The 23,070-nt window shown below is 36.2% G+C and overlaps 1 protein-coding gene and 1 long non-coding RNA gene across 6 annotated transcripts in view; one reads left to right on the forward strand and one right to left on the reverse strand.

Moving 5' to 3' along the window:
• LOC131816314 (uncharacterized) overlaps positions 1-3,117 on the reverse strand; it is an 11,597-nt gene extending 8,480 nt beyond the window's left edge. The window contains exon 1 of the long non-coding RNA XR_009348008.1: positions 2,709-3,117. This is a non-coding gene — a long non-coding RNA (uncharacterized LOC131816314). The remainder of the gene's footprint in view (positions 1-2,708) is intronic.
• Positions 1-23,070, forward strand: part of LOC131816313 (spermatogenesis-associated protein 22-like) — a 27,455-nt gene extending 4,385 nt beyond the window's left edge. For 2 of the 5 annotated variants that reach the window (XM_059148936.1, XM_059148938.1), the window contains exons 3-10: positions 9,182-9,295; positions 11,089-11,217; positions 13,078-13,138; positions 13,270-13,365; positions 16,225-16,558; positions 18,873-19,002; positions 19,463-19,560; positions 22,767-23,070. In XM_059148936.1, coding sequence (XP_059004919.1) covers positions 9,253-9,295; positions 11,089-11,217; positions 13,078-13,138; positions 13,270-13,365; positions 16,225-16,558; positions 18,873-19,002; positions 19,463-19,560; positions 22,767-22,958 — 1,083 coding nt within the window. In that variant the 5' untranslated portion in view covers positions 9,182-9,252 and the 3' untranslated portion in view covers positions 22,959-23,070. Of the gene's footprint in view, positions 1-7,691; positions 7,802-8,765; positions 9,081-9,181; positions 9,296-11,088; positions 11,218-13,077; positions 13,139-13,269; positions 13,366-16,224; positions 16,559-18,872; positions 19,003-19,462; positions 19,561-22,766 lie in introns of those variants that run through there. The other 3 variants (XM_059148937.1, XM_059148935.1, XM_059148939.1) reach the window with 3 other exon arrangements.

Below are 23,070 nucleotides of genomic sequence, written 5' to 3' on the forward strand. Positions count from 1 at the left end.
TTCCTCATTAAACAATGCTTAAATTCAACCACTTCTCTGTAATTCCATCTATTTCTGTTCCCTGACTATTTTTGTTGGTATCATCAAGGGACCTATAGTTTGAACCTGGGTAATTTCTGCCTGAAATATAATCAAGCAGTCAAAAACAAAGCAGCCATTTTTGACCATAAACCAAAACTATGAGGACAAAAGCTTCATAGTAAGGATGGTACAGTGGGAAGACAGAAGAGACCTGTGACACTAATGATATTATTGAACCACTGCAACCATTGCTGGACTGCCCACCTCTTCACTTATTTGTGAAAAAGAAAACATTTATTTAAGCCAGTTTTCAGGTTTTTATATGCAGCCAAACACAGTTCCTAATGGATAGATAAGCATTTTTTTTTTTAAAGATTTATTTATTTATTTTAGGGTGGAGGAGCAGAGAAAGAGAGAAAAAGAGAATCTCACGCAGACTTTCTGAGCATGGAGCCTGATGTGGGGATTTATCCCAGAATGCTGATATCATGACCTAAGCTTCAATCAAGAGTCAGTTTAAATTGGTGTAGTTGAAGTAGCCCAATTCTAGTTTTAGGAAGCTCCAGAAATATGACAACATTAAATGACTATTTCTTTGGCTCAGGTCATGATCTCAGGATCCTGGGATCGAGCCCCGCATAGGCTCTGTGCTCAGCAGGGAGCCTGCTTCCCCACCCCCTGCCTGCCTCTCTGCCTACTTGTGATCTGTCTGTCAAGTAAATAAATAAAATCTTTAAAAAAAAAAAATGATTTGCCAATCAGGTTCATCCCTATGAGTGAATAGCAGGAAGGACTGGAGTAGGGCTAGATGCTGAGATTCTTTACGAGGCTACTTTCACTGTCCACAGAAGAAATAAACTAAGGAAGTGAGAATGCAGAGGAAGATTAGATTTGCAAAATATTCAATACTTGAATAAATGGGAAGATTTAGTGACTTACTAGACAAGGGGCTTGAGGAAGGGGAAGGTTCCTTCCATGGGGAAGGTTCCAAGTTGATTTCCATAGGGGATTTGGTGGGTATTGGTGACATCACTGAGAGGGTAAATACAGGAAAAGGAACAGATTTGGGAGCGGGAAGACTGGAGAATGTAATTAGCTTATCTATAAGTTTTATAACCACCCTGACAGAGAACTGTCTAGCCTCTGAGGAATATTCAAGTATAAGAACTAGAAAATGAATTTAATTTAAAAGACTGCTCTCATTAAAAATGTACACTATCGAGTGGTCATAATAATAAGACTCACCCCTGTTCATTTCAGAGTTATTTGAGAAGTTGCCTAAAAGAGTTATTCTTCAACAAATTCTTATAAGAGTTAGTTAAAAGCTATTTTAGGTGACTAGATAAACCTTATTTGTATCAACATAAGCTCAGTCATGAAGATAAAGTATTCCTGAAATTAAAATATATGCCAGTAAAAAATATTATTTGCTTCACAGAACATAGCTAATTATAATTTTCCCTAGAAAATATCTATTTCTTGGGGCTCCTGGGTGACTCAGTTGGTTAAGGCTCAGGGAGAGCCTGCTTCTCCCTCTCCCTGCTGCTCTGCCTACTTATGCTATCTCTTTGTCAAAAAAAAAACACCTTAAAAAAAAGAAAATATCTATTTCATAAAATGAGGCATACTTGAACTAAAAGTCATAACCATCTTTTGGTTGACTGTGAGATTAAATTTAAGAAACTCTAAACTGAATTTAGTCTTTATTAGAAAATGAGTACATAAATCAGTGCTGTATTTGTTGTTCCTTTGCATGTCTTCTATCTTAGTAGTCTTCTTACTTGATGTTGGCAAAAACATTTTGTACATAGCTTTGTACTCCCACGGTACCTGGCACAGTGCCCCATAAAGAGTAGGTGTTTAATAATATTTTTAGGTAAATAAAAGAAAGTGATAAGAAGCAAATTATACTAAGAGGCTTATATATCTATATCTACACTAGGACCTACAAAGATGTAAACAAAGGCAAAATACTTATTATTTATATTATGTATCATAACGAATACCTAGAGTATTATTATTGTATATTGTGTGCAATGTATTATAAGCCAGTTGCAATTTAAATTCAGAACATGCAGGTGAAGTATCTTTAACTCTCAGTGATCCTCCACTGAAGCCAGTACATTTACTCCTCATTTCACAGGGTGGCCTGATCTTTTTTTTTTTTTGATGATGGGCATTTATTCACATTTTTCATTAAATATTAATTGAAATGTTACAATATTCTTGATTAGAAGTTTATGTACTACCATAAACGTAGTGGTATAAACACATAGTGGCGAACCACCTAGAAAACTAACAAATATGTATGCAAGTGTAGTGGCCAAACACTAATAAATTTTAAGACCATTAAATCTGTTTCTTTAAAGATATGGCTTAAAAATAAAAACCATTGTTATTTTTTGTCTCAGTCTTTACAGAATGCATTTAAAAAGAAAATCAGTTAAGAACAGCCTGATGCTTTCAAAAGTTTATAAGAGAGCATGTGAATGCCCAGTTTAGGTCACAGAGAAATTCATAGTATAGTATGATTAAAAGTGAAAGTGATCTTATTCATAACAGCAATTATATGTACGGATTTGTATATCATGTGCTACACATATATATTCTCTCACATGTACCACTTTTCATACACACACACACACCCATACATGTTCCCATGCATACAACACAAAATACAGTCTTACCCAAGATTTTCAGGGTCAAAAACTCGATTCAGGTCACAGTCAACATATCTGGTACATTTCTTCACTGCTCTTGGGTTGGTAATAAATGGTTTTACTTCCAGCCCTGTTCTCTGAATCTCAGTGCCATTCTCCAGCCAGTGCTTGACTAGAAATACTCCTGTTAACTCATTCCCATGAGTTCCTCCAAAGATAGCAACCTTTTTTATAGGATCTTTAGTAACATGACAAGAAGTCATGTTTATCAAGTAGTTTTATCTGATTTCTGCAATTCAGAAAAGAGGAGATCAAATAAAACTTAATTTCTTAAGAAAAGTTTAGAAATTTAAATTTTAAATGAGACTTTAACCAAAGTGCAAAGTGCAGAGTTCTCCTGAGTGGAGTATAATTTAATATTCTGTTACAAGTTCAGAGCCCTGTTTATTGTAGGGACACTCCCTTCTTTAGCCCTGCCCTTTACCATATTTGGATTAAAATATGCAGAGATTAACTAGACACAACTGTTTAACATCTGACTCCCTCACATGGTCAGTCAATCTAAATGCAATAATAAATTAGAATCTCATACCAATACAAAAATTCTGTTTTTCTTTTAGCTAGAAGGTCACCTATTGGTGCTTCTACAATTACTTGTGATAGTAAAAATAGTTTATATTTTTCTAATTCTTAAAAATATGAAGAATTTAAAAATATATATAAAAAAGAAGTGGTTCATAATATGCATGCTATTATTTGATATTTATGTTTCCACTCACATTTGAAAACATTTCTACTCTGAAATAAGTTTAAATCCATTTCATCATCGGAGGACATTTGAATCTCATTTCCAAAAACAGCCAAAGACAGATCCTAAGAGACCTTCTCCTCTACTGAAATAGTATTCTTTCAGTAGCTTTTTCATGGTCAGAGACAACAAGAACCTAATAAATGATCCCTGGGACTTAGAAAGCTACTTTAAAATATGCTTTTATTTCTTTCTGATTGAGCTTTTGATAATTCCATCAATTTCTTTAGGAATCATCCTCATTTTTTGCCTTAATTCTAAAGGAAAAGCAACTGGGGGTAATTTTCAAGTCTTTGTAATGCTTGAAAATGTCTTGGTGGCATGCTATATATACTAACTAAATTAGGAGTTTATTGTAATACACAGTCTAACTTACTGGCAGCACAGACTTTTCATTGGAATGTGTTACTCAATAGGCGGCCTTATTAGGGGAAACTATCCAGAATACTAAGATGATTACATTCCTTTGGAAAAATGACTCTGAACCAAATCAGATTTGATTTCATGTTCAATCATCCAGAAAGGCAAATACGTTCAAGTACTGGAAATATTATGTACTGGTAATGCCACATTGTTTGATAGGAGTACAACAAGAGAAATTCATTACAACCAAAGAAAAGTTTGATTTATAATGAAATTTCCCACATGTTATCTCAGTTTATTCATATATTCACTTTACAAGATAGGGTGGGTGAAGTATTGACATTCCCATTGCAGTGTTAAAGGAAAAGTCCCTCAGCTACCAGGAGAAAATCGAGCTGGGACCCAAGTTTTCTGATTGTAAGCCCAGTGTTTTTTACAGAACAGGGTGCTTCCTGTTATTTTTGGACTTTCCCAAAGTTCTAATTTTGTTCTTTTGGAATTCACATAAGCAGTTACTACAGTGTGCTCAGGAAACAACAAGCATATAAACAAAACACATGTTGGAGAACATAAAATGTGACTGTTTCATAATATTTAATAAACTAATACCTATGTTCTTCCTTTAAAAAATTGTAATACAGAGCTAGAGAAAGCAAAATAATGAAATCCAAATTTACACATTAAAATTACCATTCTAACCTAAGAAAATGCCTCTGTAGCCTTTAATTTTCTATCCACATCAACTTACACAGAACACTTCAGTGTAGAGATTCTGAAAACAAGCCTAAATGTTAACAAATGATAGTTGTATTGTTTACTTTTGTTTTAAGCGTTGTAACTATGGTGAATTATTAACACTTGGTTATGTTTTTCTTTCTTTTCTGCTGATTGTGGTTAGTTCTGTCCTTTGCCCTAGTCTCTCTGGAAATGCTGCCTTGGTTATTTACTCGTAGCTGGCACAAATGACTGGCATTTCGAGGCTTGTTTTATGGAATTTTAACAGATCAACACTTTGAAGCACATTTAACGTTCACAAATGAAGTTTCCGTTACATGTCAAAATGAATAACTTTTTTGAGAGTTAAAGAATTACAGCAATTCCGTCCTATACTTACCTTGTTTATTGTGTACAGTTCGTCTTCTGCGGAAAGCTTTATTAGAAAAAAAGGAGAGCATTTCCTTAGAACTAGAGCAACAGAGGCTTTTCATACTCTTATACCAAGTTAACTTCCGAAAGATTTTTAACTCCCTGTTTCCCAAAGCACACCCAATTTTTGAACTCTACAATCTAAAAATTTTTATTAGTCTAATTCTTTTTTGAAAATTCAAAGAACTGATGATATACAAAGTGGAACCCTTTCTAGTTATCACCATTTCACTATTAGGTTGAATATGTAATGTTCGGAAGTATTTAAAAGAATAAGCCTAGTAATTTCCAGCACTACAAATGTTTTGTAGGGGTGATGGTGCCTGATTTATTAGTAAAATAATGTAGTATAAAACAAAGTGAGAATAAATTTTTCATAGTCTTGGTCATCCAATAAATGCATGCAAAAAATTTTGTAGGAGACACATTTAAGTTGTTGTTTACAAAATAGTATGACTGGAGGACAAGGAGGGTCTTCTCTCCAATATTACATATAAGGAAGTTATCTCATTCATAATGCAGTTGTCCAGCAGTCATGTAATTAATCAAACTCACTATTTAAATTTTTTCCTTCCTTTGTGGCCCTCTTGCTGTCACGCATTCTGACCAACTTTCCAGATGAAAACAAATCAGTGTAGCCAAAACAAGATCAGTATAATACAGGTAATTTATACACTGCTAGTAAAGATTCCACATTGACCATGTCAGTAGCCCTACAGACGTAACACACATGTTGCTCATAGTGGGTTTAAAGTATTTGTTTTTAATGAGAAATCCATTTTTGGGGTGTGTGTGGGGTATGTGTGTGTGTGTGTGTGTGTGTGTGTAAGGTAAAAATCGGTTTCCCCAAAGCTTGTAGTCATTTTTAAAGGTCTCTTTTTTGGAACCATGACAACTCACAAATCTTTTCAGACATTTTATTGTATGAAATCTTTTTCAGATTAAATGAAGACACTATTCCTTCAAAGTTATTCCTTAGTTTGGCATTCATACTTATTCTTTTTTTTTTTTAAAGGAGGGAGAGGGGCAGAGAGAGAAGGAGAGAGAGACTCATATGCATGTTCCACACCTAGTGGGGAGCCTGATGTAGGGCTCTATCTCACAACCCTGAGCTCATGACAAGAGCCGAAATCAAGAGTCCGTGCCTTAATCGACTGAGCCACCCAGGTGCCCCTCATTCTTCTTCTGACTTAATCTTACAAGAGTTGGTCCTCCAACAACAGGGGTTAGGGGTGTTGACCTCCAAGCAGTTGAAAATCCTTGTATAACTTCTGACTCCCCAACAACTTAAATTACTAATAGACTACTGCTGACTAGAAGCCTTACCAAGAGACAATTAACACGTATTTTGTGTATGTATCATATACTGTCTCCTTACAATAAAGTAAGCTCAAGAAAAGAAAATGTTATTAAGAAAATCATGGCAGAGAAAATACATGTACAATATCATACTCTAAAAAAATCCATATATAGGGGCTCCTGTGTAGTTCAGTCCTTGGGCATCTCCCTTCAGCTCAGGTCATGATCCCAGGCTCTTGGGATCAAGCCCCACATCAGGCTCCATGCTTGGTGGGAAGCCTGCTTCTCTCTCTCCCACTCCCTCTGCTTGTGTTCCCTCTCTTGCTGTGTCTCTGTCAAATAAATAAATAAAGAAAATCTTAAAAAAAAAAAAAACCCATGTGTAACTAGACCTGCATGGTTCAAACCTGTGCTGTTCAAGGGTCAACTGTACATGTCACATGGTTTCATAGTCCTAGGCCTGTACCAATAACCTTCCCCCATCTCTAGACCCTCTGCACATTTCTGTTCACCTATCCCAGTCTTCAAATGGTCAGAAGTTATACTAACAACAAAACATGTCTTGGACTCCAAGTGGAGCTAGGATTACTATTTCTGGCCTCTAGTAAACATTCAGTAAATAGCAACTGTTACCCAATAAAAGCTAACATTTACTGAGCATTTACTGTGTGCCAGGACTGTTCATTCTCTATTTTAATACTTTGAGGACAATTAATTAAATAGTTATATTGGGAAGCGAAATGTAGGTTTAGAGGAGGTCAATAACTTGCCCAAGACCAGAGGCCAGGCAGGGACCGTCTATCCTGTGAGGGTCAGAGCCCCTCACTGCACCATCCCGTTTCCTCCCCCCGGTCTCAAGTGCTAGTTCTCCACCGAGCTTGCACAGCACAGGCCCAGCCTTACTGACTCCACTGGGATTTGCAGGGCCCTCTTCAAACCAGCCTCAGCTCTCCCACTGGCTGCCAAGCGATTTTAATTCCCAGCTATGACCAAGGGAGTTGAAACAAACCCCATGACCTGGTTTTGAGGCCTGTGGCCTTTGAGTTACTCTCTTCTAAGTGAACTCCCAGCATCTTACAAATTGATGTCTAGAACCTAAAATATACGTGCGCGTGAGGGCGGGAGGGGAGGGTGTGTTGGGCCACTAGTCCTGGGTTCACCTCAGCAGTGAACAGAAACAGGTGTGTCCCTACAGCCATTCCTGTGCTACGTACCTCACAGTTGTGAGTGGGAGGTGCGTTAACGTTCTCCTTCCCAAGATAGCGAGCATGTGTCCTTCTCATCGCCCACGGGCCAGACGACACCATTTGCACCAATGACCCAAACGCAGCTAACCTCTGCGCCTGCGCAATTGGAGGCGCGGGTGGCGGCGCGTCTGCGTAAAGCTCGACTTCTCGCGCTTTTTCGGAGGCCGGGAAGTGGGCCGTAGCTGACTGGAGTGTGTCGCGGGACGCAACAGGCCGAAGACGACGGTTTTTCGAGGCGTAGGAACCTGAAGGTTGAAGTTGCGTGTCCTGTTGGCTGGAGGGTCAAGAAGGGAAAGACTGTATTATCCCTACTTACCAAACTCCCCCCGTCCCCAGATCAGTAGAGGTCGTTGGAAGAGAAACTTACCTCTGACTGGGCCGCCTAGGAGGAGCCGTAATAGGGCCTCCTGGTCGCCATTTGAGACGAGACAGTGGGCTTTGTCGGGGGGAACTGGGGGGAGGGTGTGTGTGTGTGTGTGTGCGCGTGCGCGCGTGTGTACATTGGACATACTTTTTGCTCATCGACGCTGTCAACCGCCTTCGGGGTCCAGTTAGAAGTTAGGGTCGAGCAACTCGGTGTTCCCGACTCCATGGTCTGGGGGAGGATGCTGATTTTGTTTGCGTGGTATTCGGAAATGTGATAGCCCTTGTAAGCCCCTCTCTGGTTCAGTGTGTGAGTTCCCTTGGTATTTCTGTGAGGAGAAAAAGTCGCACAACCTCTCGTTTTCTTCCTAGAATGACATCAAGAATGTTTTCTAAAGGGCTTGCTATATCCGGCTTCAAGCCCTGGATGTGGAAACAAAGCAGAAACCGTCTCTGCACTTAATGTTTCCCAAGTTTTATTTCTATAAGTGGTATTTGGACATTCCTGTTTATCTCAGTACGATTTACATTGTTGTATTCATGTCTGTTTTCCTCATTGGATAGTGAGTTTAGGAACAGAAATTACGTTGTTTACATTTGTGTTTTGCCTTTTCATGTAATAGGTAAGTGTTTGTTGAATTCAATTGGGATTGAAATATATTAGGACGCTAAACATGGAAAAAATTACAGCATACTTTGTTGTAGAAGAAAAAACAAAAACCTTCTTTCACTTGTTGGAGTTATGTAGACACTGAATAGAAACTTACCGTTATAATTATTCTGGATTTTGTGGCTTTAGTCTTTGATATTATATAATACAGGGTCTCAAATTAGTGGCCAAAGCAAGTGATCTCCACAGTGTTTTAAAGTGAGATAGAGCTTGTTCTCATGCGGTTAGTTCAATTGTTTTTGTTTCTTTGGTTGCCTTGTAAGCATACCAGTTTGTCAGTGTTGTAGTCCATTTCCCTCTTTATAAATTTGTTTCAGAACTGGTGCTATTATGAGTCCTTGGCCCTAGAATACATTATGTAGAGTGTGTGAAAATCCGTGCATGTTTAGGAAGAGCGGAATAGCCACCTTAGTCCTAACCAATTTCGAACAGAGTTGGAAAAGCAGATTGTTACAAATTCTTATGCAGGAAGAAAAGGTGCTGTAAAGTGATTCCCTTATCAGGTTTGAAATCATAGTGTTAAATCCTAATTTCAGTAATTACTAGGCTGAGAATTTGATTTTTTTGTTGATACAATTTGAGTTGCAAATTTCTTTCTTTGAAGATTTAGTCAAACAACTTCATTTGTAAATTTGGAATGCTGAAGAAACGTTACAGACTTTGATATTGAAAAAAATGAAGAGAAACCTAAGTGAAAATTCAACTCGAAGTACAGCAGGTATTGAACAATTATATTCAATTTTATTTATTGAATTTTTATTTTAAATTTTGTATATCTTTATATACCATGTAAACCTTGTGAAGTTTATAGATGGGACATTTTGGAAGGAACTTTTAAAAAAGATTGAACATATAGTCTAGCCTCTTTACTTTTAGGTAAAGAACATATAGTCTAGCCTCTTTACTTTTTAGGTCCAAGGAAATGAAATAACTTAGTCAAAACTTTCAGTGGCAGAGGTAGGAGTAAAATGAAACATTCCTGGATTTACCCTAGCATTCTTTCTACAAACTTTATGTGCTTGAGTTGTTGTTCACTTTTAAGCTGAAAACATAGAAATAGATTTATTTCTATTATTATTCTATTTGTATTTGTGACTTTCTTATTTGAAATATTTCTATCTCCCTAACAACTTCCCCTACCGTTTCTGCTTTCCTGATTTATTAGTTAGTAAAAGGATAGAGGATAAGGATGAAGAGAACCAGGAGTGTAGTGATAATGCACAGTGAAGACAGTCATAGCGATTTATGATAGCTGTACTGTATTCTAGCATTTAATTATATGTATTAATTTATTTACTCCTTACACCAGCCCTCTGGGATAGGCATTATAATTATCATTCCTGTTTTCCAGATGAGAAACTTAGGCACAGAGAGGTTAAGTAAGTAATTAATGAAGTGGCAGAGCCAGCCAGCATTTGGACCTAGGAATCTGGCTCTAGTGTTCATGCTCTTAATTACTATATTTCCCGCCTTCTCTGTGTATGTCATAATAGCAGAATGAGTTAAGGAAATTGCCCAAATTTATACTTGGAAGTTGTGATTCAAACTCAGGCAGTCTGATTTCAGAGCTCACATAAGTTTCCCAGCCTTTTGGCATACAGTTATCATAGAGTCTATATTTTCTCCATAGTATACGTGTTGATAGATCAGCTAGGGTATGTTCTAGTGGCAAGATAATCTGAACTGAGTTTTAGGAAGCTTGGGCCTTATCTAGGCACTATGCAAGCTTTTCAGATCCCTTTTTGTCTGAGATCTCTTCTAGTTTTAGTGTTTATAAATTCTGACTTTTGGCTTGACTTGAGATCCCAGGCCTCCCAGCTAGAGGGCTTGGACGTAATATTTATTTATCCTCATGTGGATTGAATATTATCACTTTAAGCATTCAGAAAATGATCCCAGAAAATATGCATTACAGACACCTGGAGTGCATGTTAAAATTCAGAGTTTTGGATTCCAAACTAAATCTGTTGAAATAAAATCCATGAGAGTGGGGTCTAGGAACTGGCGTGTTAAGGAAAATTCCATGTAAATCTTAGTCAGACTAAAGTTGGAGAACCATGGCCCTAAAGGGTGTGCTGTCACAGTCCAAAGAGTGGTTAGGGTTTTGGAAAGCATGGGTCAGAGTTTGGTTCTCCCTCACCTCTATTGTATTTGAAGGGCCCCCCTCCAGTTGACATGGTAATAAGAAGCACAGAAAGGAAATAAGGAAAACAAAAAGTGGATTTGGAAAGGGTTGGGGGGTGAGGAAGGAGATGGGAATTACTTCCAAACAAGTGAAATTAAATCAGAGTTAATGTAGAACAGGAAAGGAGTTTTTAATAGAGACAAATGAGGTTATTTGGGACCTTAAAAAGAATGTAAAAATCAATGCAAAGATACAGAAATAGATCTGTAATAAGTATAAAATTAACATATAGAAGTAGACAAATCAAAGTTGTTATTATACACAATTATTCTATAACTAGATCTATCTGCCTATTATGTACTAATTTATTGGTACATTCAATTTAGGCTGTTTGCCTGTACCATTGTTCAATCAGAAGAAGAGGAATAGACAGCCATTAACATCCAATCCACTTACAAATGATCCAAGTAGCAGTACTGCTTCTGACAGTTATGATTTCCCTCCTTTACCACCAGGTAAGGAAATATGGTGAAAATTAAAAAAAAATAGGAATTAAGATGATAGAAAATTAACATTTTAATTTTATTACAATGGAAATAGAAAGTTTATTTTTTTCTTCTTTCCCCTATCCAAATATAGGAATTACTTGGCTCTTTCTGAACATTCCAGTACAGTAGTTTGAGTTTCCTTGTCTACAAGGGTGGCTTAGCATTTAAATGGAGTATCTTAGTTCTGAAGCCTTTGTTCTAATGAACTTGTAACCCACATTGTAAAGATTTGTTTTTTTCTTTTTCAAGATCTATGGATATTGTAACTTAGGCATGTGGTGATAAAGAGTGGTGAAACTCAAGTTGCCTCAGGAATTGGGATCTGTGTACACATGAACACAGGAAAAACGGGAGAAAATTTAGACTTTAGGAAGGATAGAAGCCTAAAATTTCTACTGCTTGGCTTTTTTCTCTTCTGAGCATTTTTGCTTCTCTTCATTTGTTACTTTATTTCTCTCATCCAGTTGGCTTCCTTATAACTTCAGCCAGCCCATGAACTAAATTATCTTTGCTGGAAGTTAACATAGCCTTTTACTTCTAGTTCCCAGAGTCCACTGTTGACTGCCTTCTGTATCTTTTGATTAAATTCTAAAGACAGCCTTTGGTTCAGCACATCTTTTTAAGTAAGGTCACTAAAATTCTGGTTTAGCTTTATGATTAGGCCTCTCATCTCTGCAACAGTTAGCTGTGGTGGTGGGTGCTGAGAGGTCTTAATGTTTGCTGACTTTTTATTCCTCTTCAGAAAAAGGCACGGCCAGGCAGGTATTCTGCAATATACTTGGCATATGCTGATTGTATACATTTATATATTTTTGAGGATACCTTAAAAATCTTTAATAAGATATTTTGCAACTAGAATTTTAAAATTTCTCTCCCTTCCTCTCTCTCCCTCACCCCTCCAGGCCTTTGTCTGCTTGTAAATCTATAATTATTTTCTTTTCTTCCACATTTGAGGAATTCAAAGTAGGAATTTTATATTATTTTCATTTTTATTGACAAAAGAAAAAAATCCATATGGATGTGCATAAATTGGCATTTATCTGATTATCGTCTGCCATCTAAAAAAATTCTCTGACATTTAAAGTATTTTTATAAATAGCATGAATGTAGTCCTCCATAGGGAAATGTTCATCCTCCTGAAATACTGAACTGTCCAAGCTCTGAGCAGGATTAAAATCTGTCAGAGATGTAATATGATTCTTATATTGGGTAAGAGATATGGCTAGCTCAGTGTTTTTCAAATTTTCATCTTGATCCATTAGTTTGGATGGGAAACAATCTTTAAAGAAGGAAATAGAAGAGAATAGAGTAGAATAGAAAATGTCAGGGAGCATCACACATGGTAAGGATACAAATTGATATTTCAGTTTTGTTATGTTCTCTCTCCTTTGTCTCTCTCTCTCTCTGTCTCTCTCTCTCTCATGTACACCATGCATGTGTGTATGTCTGTGTGTGTGTGCATATATTCTGGGCTATGATGTACTTTTTGCTGTGGGTTGGGTTCAAAAAAATTGAAGAAACATTGATTACACTAAATTCACGCTACAAAGTACAAGGTACTACACTAGAACTGATCATGGAAAAGATACAGATTAAACTACTACCTTTGTTTAAAATATAATGAGAAAGGAAGACATCTATGAAAATTGATAAGGCAGGCTGTAACAAATTCCACAATAAAGTGCTGTTTGAAGAACATACCCATATCTTCCAAGTCCTTTTCTTCTCTAGGCTTTTAGTTTTCCACCTATTAAATAAATATGAAGTGATTATTTTTAAAAAATGATACATATCTTACTTTTGTCTATGCTATTTGTATCTTTTGAGATTGGGCTTGGGAAGCTGTGAATCCAGAGTTTCCTCCTTCAGTGAAAACAGTGAACACAGGGTAGGTGGAAAAATATATACCACTGACTATATGTGTCTGTTACTGACTGATGTTATTCTTCATTGTATATTTTACATTTCTCAGTTTGGAAACAAACTGTTAATATTTAATAAGACCTATTTCTTTGAAAGGCAAATACCACATTCAGTTTCTCATCCTCCGAGAAGTCAAGATTCCGTGTCTAAGTCTATTCAATTAAATACTGAAAGAAGCAAGAGTCACTGGAGGTGAGTTTACTTAAGATTTCTCTTTTTTCTATCCTTCTCCTTCCCCTCTTTTTCTCTCCTCCATTCCCTCTTCCTTCCTCAGGCAAAATTACATTTAGGAAATTTTTAAGCTAAATAGTAACTAACCCCATAGCAGTATTAGCTACGTTTTATAAAAGAAGTTTTAAAATGCTATATAAGACTTTAAAAATAGGCAAATTTTTAAAAAATGGGCAGATTTGTCAGTGAATATGTTTCCAAAGCGTTCTTCACGTTATATCGAAATTTATGCCTATATTTGTCATCATGCTACAGATCATTAATAATCTAATTGGCAGTAGGTAAAGAGTCAGGAATAACTGTATTTTAGTGTTGGATATATTTAGGAATTGCCAACCAAATAGAATGGTGAATTTCACCCTAGTAAGACAGTCAGCTCCATAAACAGAACAGAGTAAGAAAGAAAGATGATGACCAAAATGTGTGTACATAAACAGTGGTAGGTTTTCAGGAAATGAAGATGACCGTTAAGGAAGATGGTGAGAATGCTCCTGGATTATTGCTGTAAGAGTCTAAGTTTAATCCCTAAATATGATGAAAAAATAAATAGTTAGGGAAAGGACATGGGTTATTTGTTAGGTTGAGGATTTTAGTATTCTTGAGTAACTAGTAACTACCGAAGGAAATAATTTTGGGAACAAAATATTAGAGAAACAACATCAAACATATATCTTCTATCAGTCTTGTTTAGTGCTATGGTACATTATTTTAATAATCCTTACAGCAATCCTGTAAAGTTAACCTTACCTTCACTTTTATTCGAGATACCATATTTTTTAAAGGGGAGAAACATTAATAAAATACTTAATAAGTACATCAAAACAATATATATATTTTAAAATTAGTTTTGCTCATGCTGGTTTCCTCAGAACCAGTTAGTTACATTCTTTAGAACCAGGGCTTATTACCTAGGCCATTCAGTGGTTTGAGATCGTCCTCAGAGGCACAGTTTCAGCTGCAGATGCTGTAAGAAAATGCCTTCTGACTGGCAATTGAGAATTAGGTAACATTGTAATATGGACAGGCAGTCAGTATTAGATATTCCAATTTGAAATCATAGATAATCTATCAGACAGTTGGACTATAACAACAGATAATCCAGGAGCAAAAACCATTTGAAAACCCAGGTAGGTGGCTGATAATCTGCTGAAGCTCTGGTTCTCTGCTTAGGTTTAGAATCTCTGCTTTATCTTCACATCCATGTAGCCCCCGTTAACAGCTTGTTCTTGGGATCTCATTGAACACCTAGATCCAAAGAGAAGGATCCAAAGCAGACACTACCCTTCCCTTTTTAGAAGCCACTACAGCTTTAGTACCTTTCATGGTCTGGTTGGGATTTGAGGACGTGGCTGAGCTAGATTGGCTGCTTAAGCAGCATCCTTGTGTGGGCTCAGTCAGGAAGGTCAAAGGACTGTGGTTCTTCCAGGGCTTGTTCCCAGGCCAGGAGCGCCTGCTAGACAAAAATGTGGGAAGAAGTTAAAATGCATTATTAATAAGGAGCTGTGAGGGGTGGTTGGGTGGCTCAGTGGGTTAAAGCCTCCACCCTTGGCTCGGATCCTGGGATCATGCTCCATATTGGGCTCTCTGCTCAGCAGGGAGTCAGCTTCCTCCTCTCTCTCTGCCTGCTTCTCTGCCCACTTGTCTGTCAAATAAATAAATAAAATCTTAAAAAAAAAAATAAGGAGTTGTGAAACAAAGAAGCTTTTCTAAATTGAATAATAAACATAATTTTTATAGCCATGAGAGGAGACAGGCGAAGTTTGGTTTCTGTTCTCTCTACTGAAAATAAAATTGCTGTCATATGAAGAGGTGGTGAATGTAGAAAAAATTTTAAAGAGGTGTATCAGACAGTTAATTAATAAAAACACAAGTAATTTTTTTCTGGATATTTTGAAGTTTGTGAGATTTATCAACTTTTAAAGGTTTGAAATTATTCATGATTTCTCCTGTCCTTATTTTCATACCTAATTTTGCACCCAATTTACTTAAGAAGGCTGCCCACATTAACAAGCTTCAGGCCCCATACAATCTGGACTTGTGCCTGGTCACTGTGGAGCCTCTATTATTTTCTCTAACAAGGGATGAGTTGTATTATTTGCCCCCTTGTAATACCAGTGATATTTTCAGGAAAATTACCCAGAAATAAGAATTTGTGACCTGGATTAGTTTCTCCCTGTTGAACTCTTAACTGGTCTGCTTAGAAATTATACTTTGGATTTTGGCCTCATTAACATCATGTTCTCATCAGTTAATATAATTCACTTAGATTAATGTAGTTACTAAAATGTTGCAACAGATTGATTAATTGGACTTTTAAGCTATGTAGTAAAAGCATAAAATTTCTAATCAAAGTTATCTACACTGCTTGTATTTATTCTCCTTGTGATTTAAAATCACCTATAAGCTATAACTTAACTTGTTAAAATTTTATTGTAGAAAATTTAAAAAATTAATGCATAAAGAAGCAGGCAAATATCCTCAGAATCTTACCACTCAGAGACAACCACTGTCAAATGAAAGCCTATAGTTTAAAAAATATACTTTATAACACTAAGCTCTGAGTTGGGAGACTAGGATTCTCTGGGTTCCAGATTGACAATAACTTGCTGTATAACTTCAGGCAAGTTACTTCCTAGGTTTCATCACCTAAAAAGAGAGGTATGATCTATTGTAGAGTTGTTGTGATAATGTATTTGGAAGTTCCAACTAATCAATAGTTACAAAGTACTTTATAAATCATAATTTTTCACTATTAATTTTTTAAAAGAAGATGTATATAGAAACAAAAAACCAATATTAATTTAAAAAAATCTATTACAGCTACAAGGATGGCAGCAAAAATACCAGCTGGAAACCATCGGACAGAAATGATGTTAGGCCTCAATGCAAAAGAACAAACCTGGTGGCAAATGATGGAATAAATTCCTGTTGGGGAGCTCAGCAAGGGAAACAATTAAGAATATCAGAACCTCCTAACTTATCTCACCAAAGAGAAGCCAAAGTACTCAGACAAACACATTCGTCAGAAATACCTGGCTCCACAATGAGAGGTCTAGACAGAAGCAGTGCTTTACAGGCATTTAAACCAAGTTTTCAACAAAGTTTATTTAAGAAGAAAATGTTGGATGATATTCCAGAAAAAAGTAGTCTTAAGGTAAACTTTATAAATATGGATCATTTACATTTAAAAATATGAGATAAATACTTAAATTACAGAGATAAGAGCATTTAAAAATCAATCTCATGGCATGCATTACATGATTAACACAAATACCTGGTCCCTGGTGTAGATAAAGGTTTCAAATATTTTCTTTGTGATTATGAATGAGTGTTCCTTTTCATAGTTGCCTTAGAGTGTCCTACGGGTTCTGAATCTCACTGTTGACTCATTATTGAGATGATGAGAGTTTATCCATTACTTACAGAAATTTCTCCCAGTTCCTTATGTGTCAGTCTAATTTTTTGTAAGAGGTCAGCAAACTCTTTTTTTAAAGGGCCAGATAGTAAATATTTTTTTACTTTAAAGTCATATTGTCTCAAGTATACCACTTAGCTCTACCATTGTAGTTTGAAAGCGACCATAGACAATACATAAATAATAGACTTGGCTGTGTTCCAATAAAAGTTTACAAAAAACAGACAGCAGGTTCGATTTGGACTGCAAGCCAGAGTTTATTTTACTTTTTCAGCTTCATATTCTATAATCTACAAATATATACTAGCCATTTCAGACCTTTCACAATTCTCAACAGGATATGCACTCTAATATGACTCTGCTTTGGTTTATTTTTTTTCCATATCTATACATCAGCCTTACTTCCTCCTCTCACCACCCTTTGCTCTAATTGTTCTATATATTTTGTGTGCTGGTTGTTCACTACCTTCCTTTCCTTGTACCCTGGCCCAACACTCTGAGGGTTTTGAAGGGGCGAGTGTGGGAGGTGGGGGAACCAGGTGGTGGGTATTGGAGAGGGCATGGTTTGCATGGAGCACTGGGTGTGGTGCAAAAATGATGAATACTGTTACGCTGAAAAATTTAAAATAAATAAATAAATAGGAAAAAAAAAAGATTCTTTACTCTCCACTCTCCGTGCTCTGGAAGGCTGAGTTGTCCTACGTAGTGTAGCCTCCTGAGGTCCCCAGGCTAGCTCTTGTTAGGGGTCAGCCAATGGTAGTCACTGGCCGGAAATCAGAGGGAGAGAGAGAGGTTGGGTTTTCCTATTTTCTCCCTGTTTAAATGTTGTATTGTGGGCAGTAGCTGTCCCCAAATGGTACAGCTCTTCCATGAGTCCAGCTTTCACAGGTGTGATAATTTTATTTCTTTCCCTTGTCCTTTCAGCCTAAGAATAATGGAAGTCTCTTATTGTTGTTAGTCTTCAGGGCTTCAGTACCCTGTTTGTTTTGCCCATACACCTGTTAAGAAGTCTTTTCAACAATTAGGGTAATTTTTTTTTTTTTTTTTTGCTAGAAATCTGACTAATGTAGCTTATATCACAGTGGCTTTCAACCTTATATTTCCTTGTACAAAAGAATGATAGTTACCTTAGTAACAATTGTTCATTATGGCAGTAGCTCTCAATGGGAGGTATTCGTATCTTGGTTAGGAAGGGGAGGAGGAGGGAAGGTAACTGTAGTTAGAAAAAAAATGTCCCATCAAGTGTTCTTTGATGTACTGCCACCCTCACGAGGGAAAGTACCCTCTTGCCCCCTGAAATTAGTACTTGACATACTTTATTCTTAGTTGATCTTTAAAAATGCCAAATACATTCTCATCTTAGGGCCTTTATATTTTGTTGTTACCTCCACCCTCACTTAACAACCTATTTAAAATAATAATTCCTATTTCTCTTTATCCTTTTACTCTGTTTTTCTTGAATTCATAGGATATATTAATTTCTGACATTCTATTATGTTTTTATTTGTGTATTTTCTGAATACTCCATTAGAGGGCAATATTGGTGAGGTATCTTGTCTGTTTTGTTCAGTGGTGGTTCCTCATTAGCTGTGTTTGGCACATAGTTAATGCCAGTAAGTACTTTTGGAATGAACAAGTGAGTGTGTTTGGCTCCCCTGTTAGAGTATGAACACATTAGGGAAAGGAACTGTGTTCTATGCACCTGTGTTTATCAGAGGATTGGCACACAAAGCTCTAAAAATATTCAGTGAATAAATAAATGAGTGCGTGGATGTCCATACAGATAATTTTCTTCTTGGTTTATTGTCTTCAAGTATATCCTAGTTTCTCCTCCTATAAACTGCTAATGATATCTTTAATTTAAGGAGTAACTACTAAAATTTTCAATATTTTCTTATATATTCTATACATAAGGACCTAGGATCTTTACATGGAAAGTGAAGGAGTATGACAAGAAAAAAAAAAAAATGAATAGCTTCTCAGCCTTTTGGCTAAGATAAGTGTAAAAAAAAAAAAAAGGTTTTTCTAATGCTATGTTTTTATTTTTCAAAAGGAAAGCTCATTTTATCAGTTAAAGCTCAAGGAAAAAGATAATTCTTTAAGAATTATATCTGCAGTTATTGAAAGCATGAAGTACTGGCGTGAACGTGCACAGAAAACTGTACTTCTTTTTGAAATATTGGGTAGGTAAAGTACTTTGGAAAACCTCAAACTATTTGGACAATAGTCTTAAATGTCTATAGGAATACCTAGGGGATCTTAAAAATAAAATTTGGAAAAGGATATTAAGGTTTATTAGGATTTTCCTCATTTCTTAGATTTGTTATTGATTTGTGTGACTTAAGACGTATTTAGTTATTTTTGATAGTATTCTTCTGATTCATAATGTTAAAACGGGAAAGATTGTTACAGGGGCTCTGTCTTAACTCCTGAGTTGAATAGGGCCAGAAATTTAGTTTTCCTTAATATTTAACAGTTTCAGAGATATTGTTCCTGCTTAAGATGTAGTCTGTATTATTGTATAAATAAAACTAGAAGAGCTTTGTGTAGGAATAGTTATTTAAATATTAGTTCCCACTGTTAAATTTTATTTGCTTGCATTTTACCAGCACTGATTTTCTCCCCTATTTTAATGTTGCTTAGCTGTTCTCGATTCAGCTGTTACACCTGGTCCATATTATTCAAAGACCTTCCTTATGAGAGATGGGAAAAACACTCTGCCTTGTGTATTTTATGAAATAGTGAGTATTTGTTTAAATATTCTTTGCAAAGCTTGTGCCAACCAAACATACAAAGGCTGGCTACATTTCCGTCATAGTAGAAATTCTGTTAACAATTTGGTATTACTTTCAACATTTTGTTTGGTTCTAATTCTGACTTTAAAGTTTATTTGTTCAGCTAATAGAGATAACCTACTGTGTGCCAGGTGCTGTACTAGATGCAAGGGATACAAAGTAGAGTACAGGTGCTAAACAGCTCTTTCTCTTAGAATTTATTGTAGTCTCAGATAGAAAGAGGTACATAAATATTACATTGTGGTATAAGTGGTAGGTAGAGGTATGTACAGTGTGCTATAAAATAGACAGGATGGGGCAGATCAGAGAAAGACTTTTCAAGAATGTAGTAACTTATCTTACATGTTTAAAGAGTAATAAATAATAATAATAATAATAATAATATATAATAAATAAATAAATAAAGAGTAATAAATGAAGCCAAAGTGTGTGGGAGGTGGGAGGAATGAATTCTTAGGTAAGAGGGCAGCATATGCAAGGACATGAAGCTGAGAGCATGGATTGTAGAGGAAACTGCACATAGTTTATAATCAACAGAGTGTGGAAGGACAGTGGTTCTGAAGTTGGAGGAAGGCAGGGAGTGGGCTGGGATTTAGGAAAGATTCTTGGTGACGAATAAGGCTGCAGGTGACAAAGGAGGCTGGAGATTTTGTAAAACTTAGATACTTTGTAGAAGAGTTTGGTATTAATTCTGAAATCAGATTTGGATTCCAACTTTTACCCCACTATTTACTAGCTTTATGACCTTGAGTAAGCTGCTCAAATTCCCTGAGTTTTTTTTAATCTGTAAAATGGGAAGACAATTTCTACTGAAAGGTTGTTTTGGAGATTAGATAATAAAATATATGAATGTACGTTTTCTGACACATAGTAGATAAAAAAAAGTAAGTATATTACTAATTTCTATAATATCTTTAATGCTTATTTTTCTCTAGTCTGTTAAGTTTAAAAATTTTTTATTGAGGGCACCTGGGTGGCTCACTTGGTTGGGCGTCTGCCTTCGGCCCAGGTCATGGTCCCGGCGTCCTGGGATTGAGTTCCGCATCAGGCTTCCTGCTCAAGCCGGGAGTCTGCTTCTCCCTCTGCCTCCTCTTTCTCTGTTTCTCATGAATAAATGAATAGAATCTTTAAAAAAAATCTTTTATTGAAGTAGAACATATACCTAAAAGTATACAAATCATAATTGTACAGTTCTGTGATGTGCCTATGACATATCACAAAGTGGACATTACCAAGGCTAAGAAAAAGAACATTGCTGTCACTCCATGCATCCTGTGTCTCCTCCCATTCTCTACCTCCTCTCTCCTACCTAAAAGCAACTACTATGCTGATTTTTAATATCACAAAATAAATCTGTTTAGTTTTGAACCTTATATAAATAGTATTATATGGTATGTCTTTAAAGTCTGTCCCTCAACACAATGTTTGTAAGATTCATCTGATATTTTGTGTAGCTATAGTCTATTTATTTATATTTCCATGTACAATATTCTGTTGTAAAACAATTTAGCTTTCTATTCTACTGTTGGTGATATCCAAGTTTCCAGATTTTTTGCTGTTATGAATAATATTCTATGAATAGTCTTGTATATATCTCTTGTGCATATACACATATTTCTGTTGAGCATATACCTAGAAGTAAAATCACTGCATCATAGTTCATGTGTATGTTCCAATATAGTAGTTATTTACCAAAGAATTTTCCAAAGGTTTGTACTTATTTAGACTCTCACAATCAGTGTAGACAAATTAAGTTTTTCTGCATTCTTATCAACACTTAGTACTGTCAGTCTTTTTTATTTCAGCTATGTAGGTTTTTAGTGCTACCTTACTTTTCTGCAGTTCCTGATAACTAATGAGGTTGAACACCTTGTATGTTTACTGGCCACTTAGACACCTTCTTCTGTAAAGTCTTTTCAGGCCTCTTACTCTTTTCTATTGAATTATTGTTTTATCCTTACTGATTTATCAGAGGTTTTTTGTGTGTGACTATTTTGGGTACAATTTTTTGTCCATTATTTGTATTGCAAATTTTTTCTCATACTCCATAGTTTGCTTTTTCAGTCTTTTATTTTTTTTAAAGATGTATTTATTTATTTGACAGAGACACAGTGAGAGAGGAAATACAGGCAGGGGAGTGAGAGAGGGAGAAGCGGCTTCCCGCCAAGTAGGGAGCCCAAGTGGGGCTCGATGCCAGGCTTGATCATGACCCAAGCTGAAGGCAGATGCTTAATGACTGAGCCACACAGGGGGGGGGGGGGCTGCTTTTTATAGTGATGGCTGTTGAGGAACAGAAATTCTGCTTTTTAATAAGGCCTTTTTAGCAATTATCAATGCTACCTTTTATACCCAGTGTTTTTAATGACCATTTGGTGAAGGGAATTCCAGAATACTCACCTTTAATTAATGATTCAGAAGATTTGATGCTTGCTGGTCTTTTTCCATTTTACTAATCCCATGAAAGGTGTAGCCCTTTTGGGTACCAACCCTAGGCCAAGGGTGAGAGTGAGAATGGTGACCAGAATCTCTTTTCCTTGGGAGCCTCTGATTCCTTTTTTTCTCTCCCAGTCCTAGGAGACTGTCAAAACCTCTGCTCAGTTTCTTAGACTCTCAACTGCCTTGGCTGTTCTTGACAGATAATCTCAAGGGGAAACATTCCTAAATGTCAAGCCCCACTTTGCACTTCTGTCTTTTCCCAGATGGGAGTCTCTCTATTCCCTCACTGCATTGGTAGCTCTCTAATGTCTATGAGGAGATTTAAAAATATTTCATCCACCTATTTGAGTTGTTCTTAGCTAGAGAGTTGCTCTGAACTACCTGATCTGCTGTTTATTGGAAGTGGAACTCTAGCAGTCTAATAAAGTGAATAATTCATGTGCCATTACATTGGGAGTTATTCAGTCTTTTAAGACCAATAGTTTACCAGCTTGTAAGAAGCCCTACTCAAGTGAATGTCTTTCTTCTGTGGCAGGACACCCATATATGCCTAGCTATCTTGGTCTTACAGGCAGTGGGGCCCTAAATCAGGTTGAGGGAATTACAGCTTTTTGGGGTGATTCATATTTAGTTGGTCATATGATTAGTTTTTTAAAAAACTGAAATTCAGATGAAGTAAATAATAACTTCTTTGATATTTATTTTTTAAAAAACAGGATCGTGAACTTCCAAGACTGATTAGAGGCCGAGTTCATAGGTGTGTTGGAAACTATGACCAGAAAAAAAATATTTTCAAATGTGTTTCTGTTAGACCAGCATCTGTTTCTGAACAAAAAACTTTCCAAGCCTTTGTTAAAATTGTAGATGCTGAGATGAAATATTATACTGATACAATGAATGAAATTTAAATAGTAATAAGGGAAGTTTAAATATTATAATTTAAAGCATTTTCTTATTGTTTAAATGATCATCTCCATACTTATAGCTGCTGTTTTTTGAAGTTCATTTGTTGATTAAAAC

Source organism: Mustela lutreola, chromosome 15, assembly GCF_030435805.1.
Source record: "Mustela lutreola isolate mMusLut2 chromosome 15, mMusLut2.pri, whole genome shotgun sequence".
NCBI lineage: Eukaryota > Metazoa > Chordata > Mammalia > Carnivora > Mustelidae > Mustela > Mustela lutreola.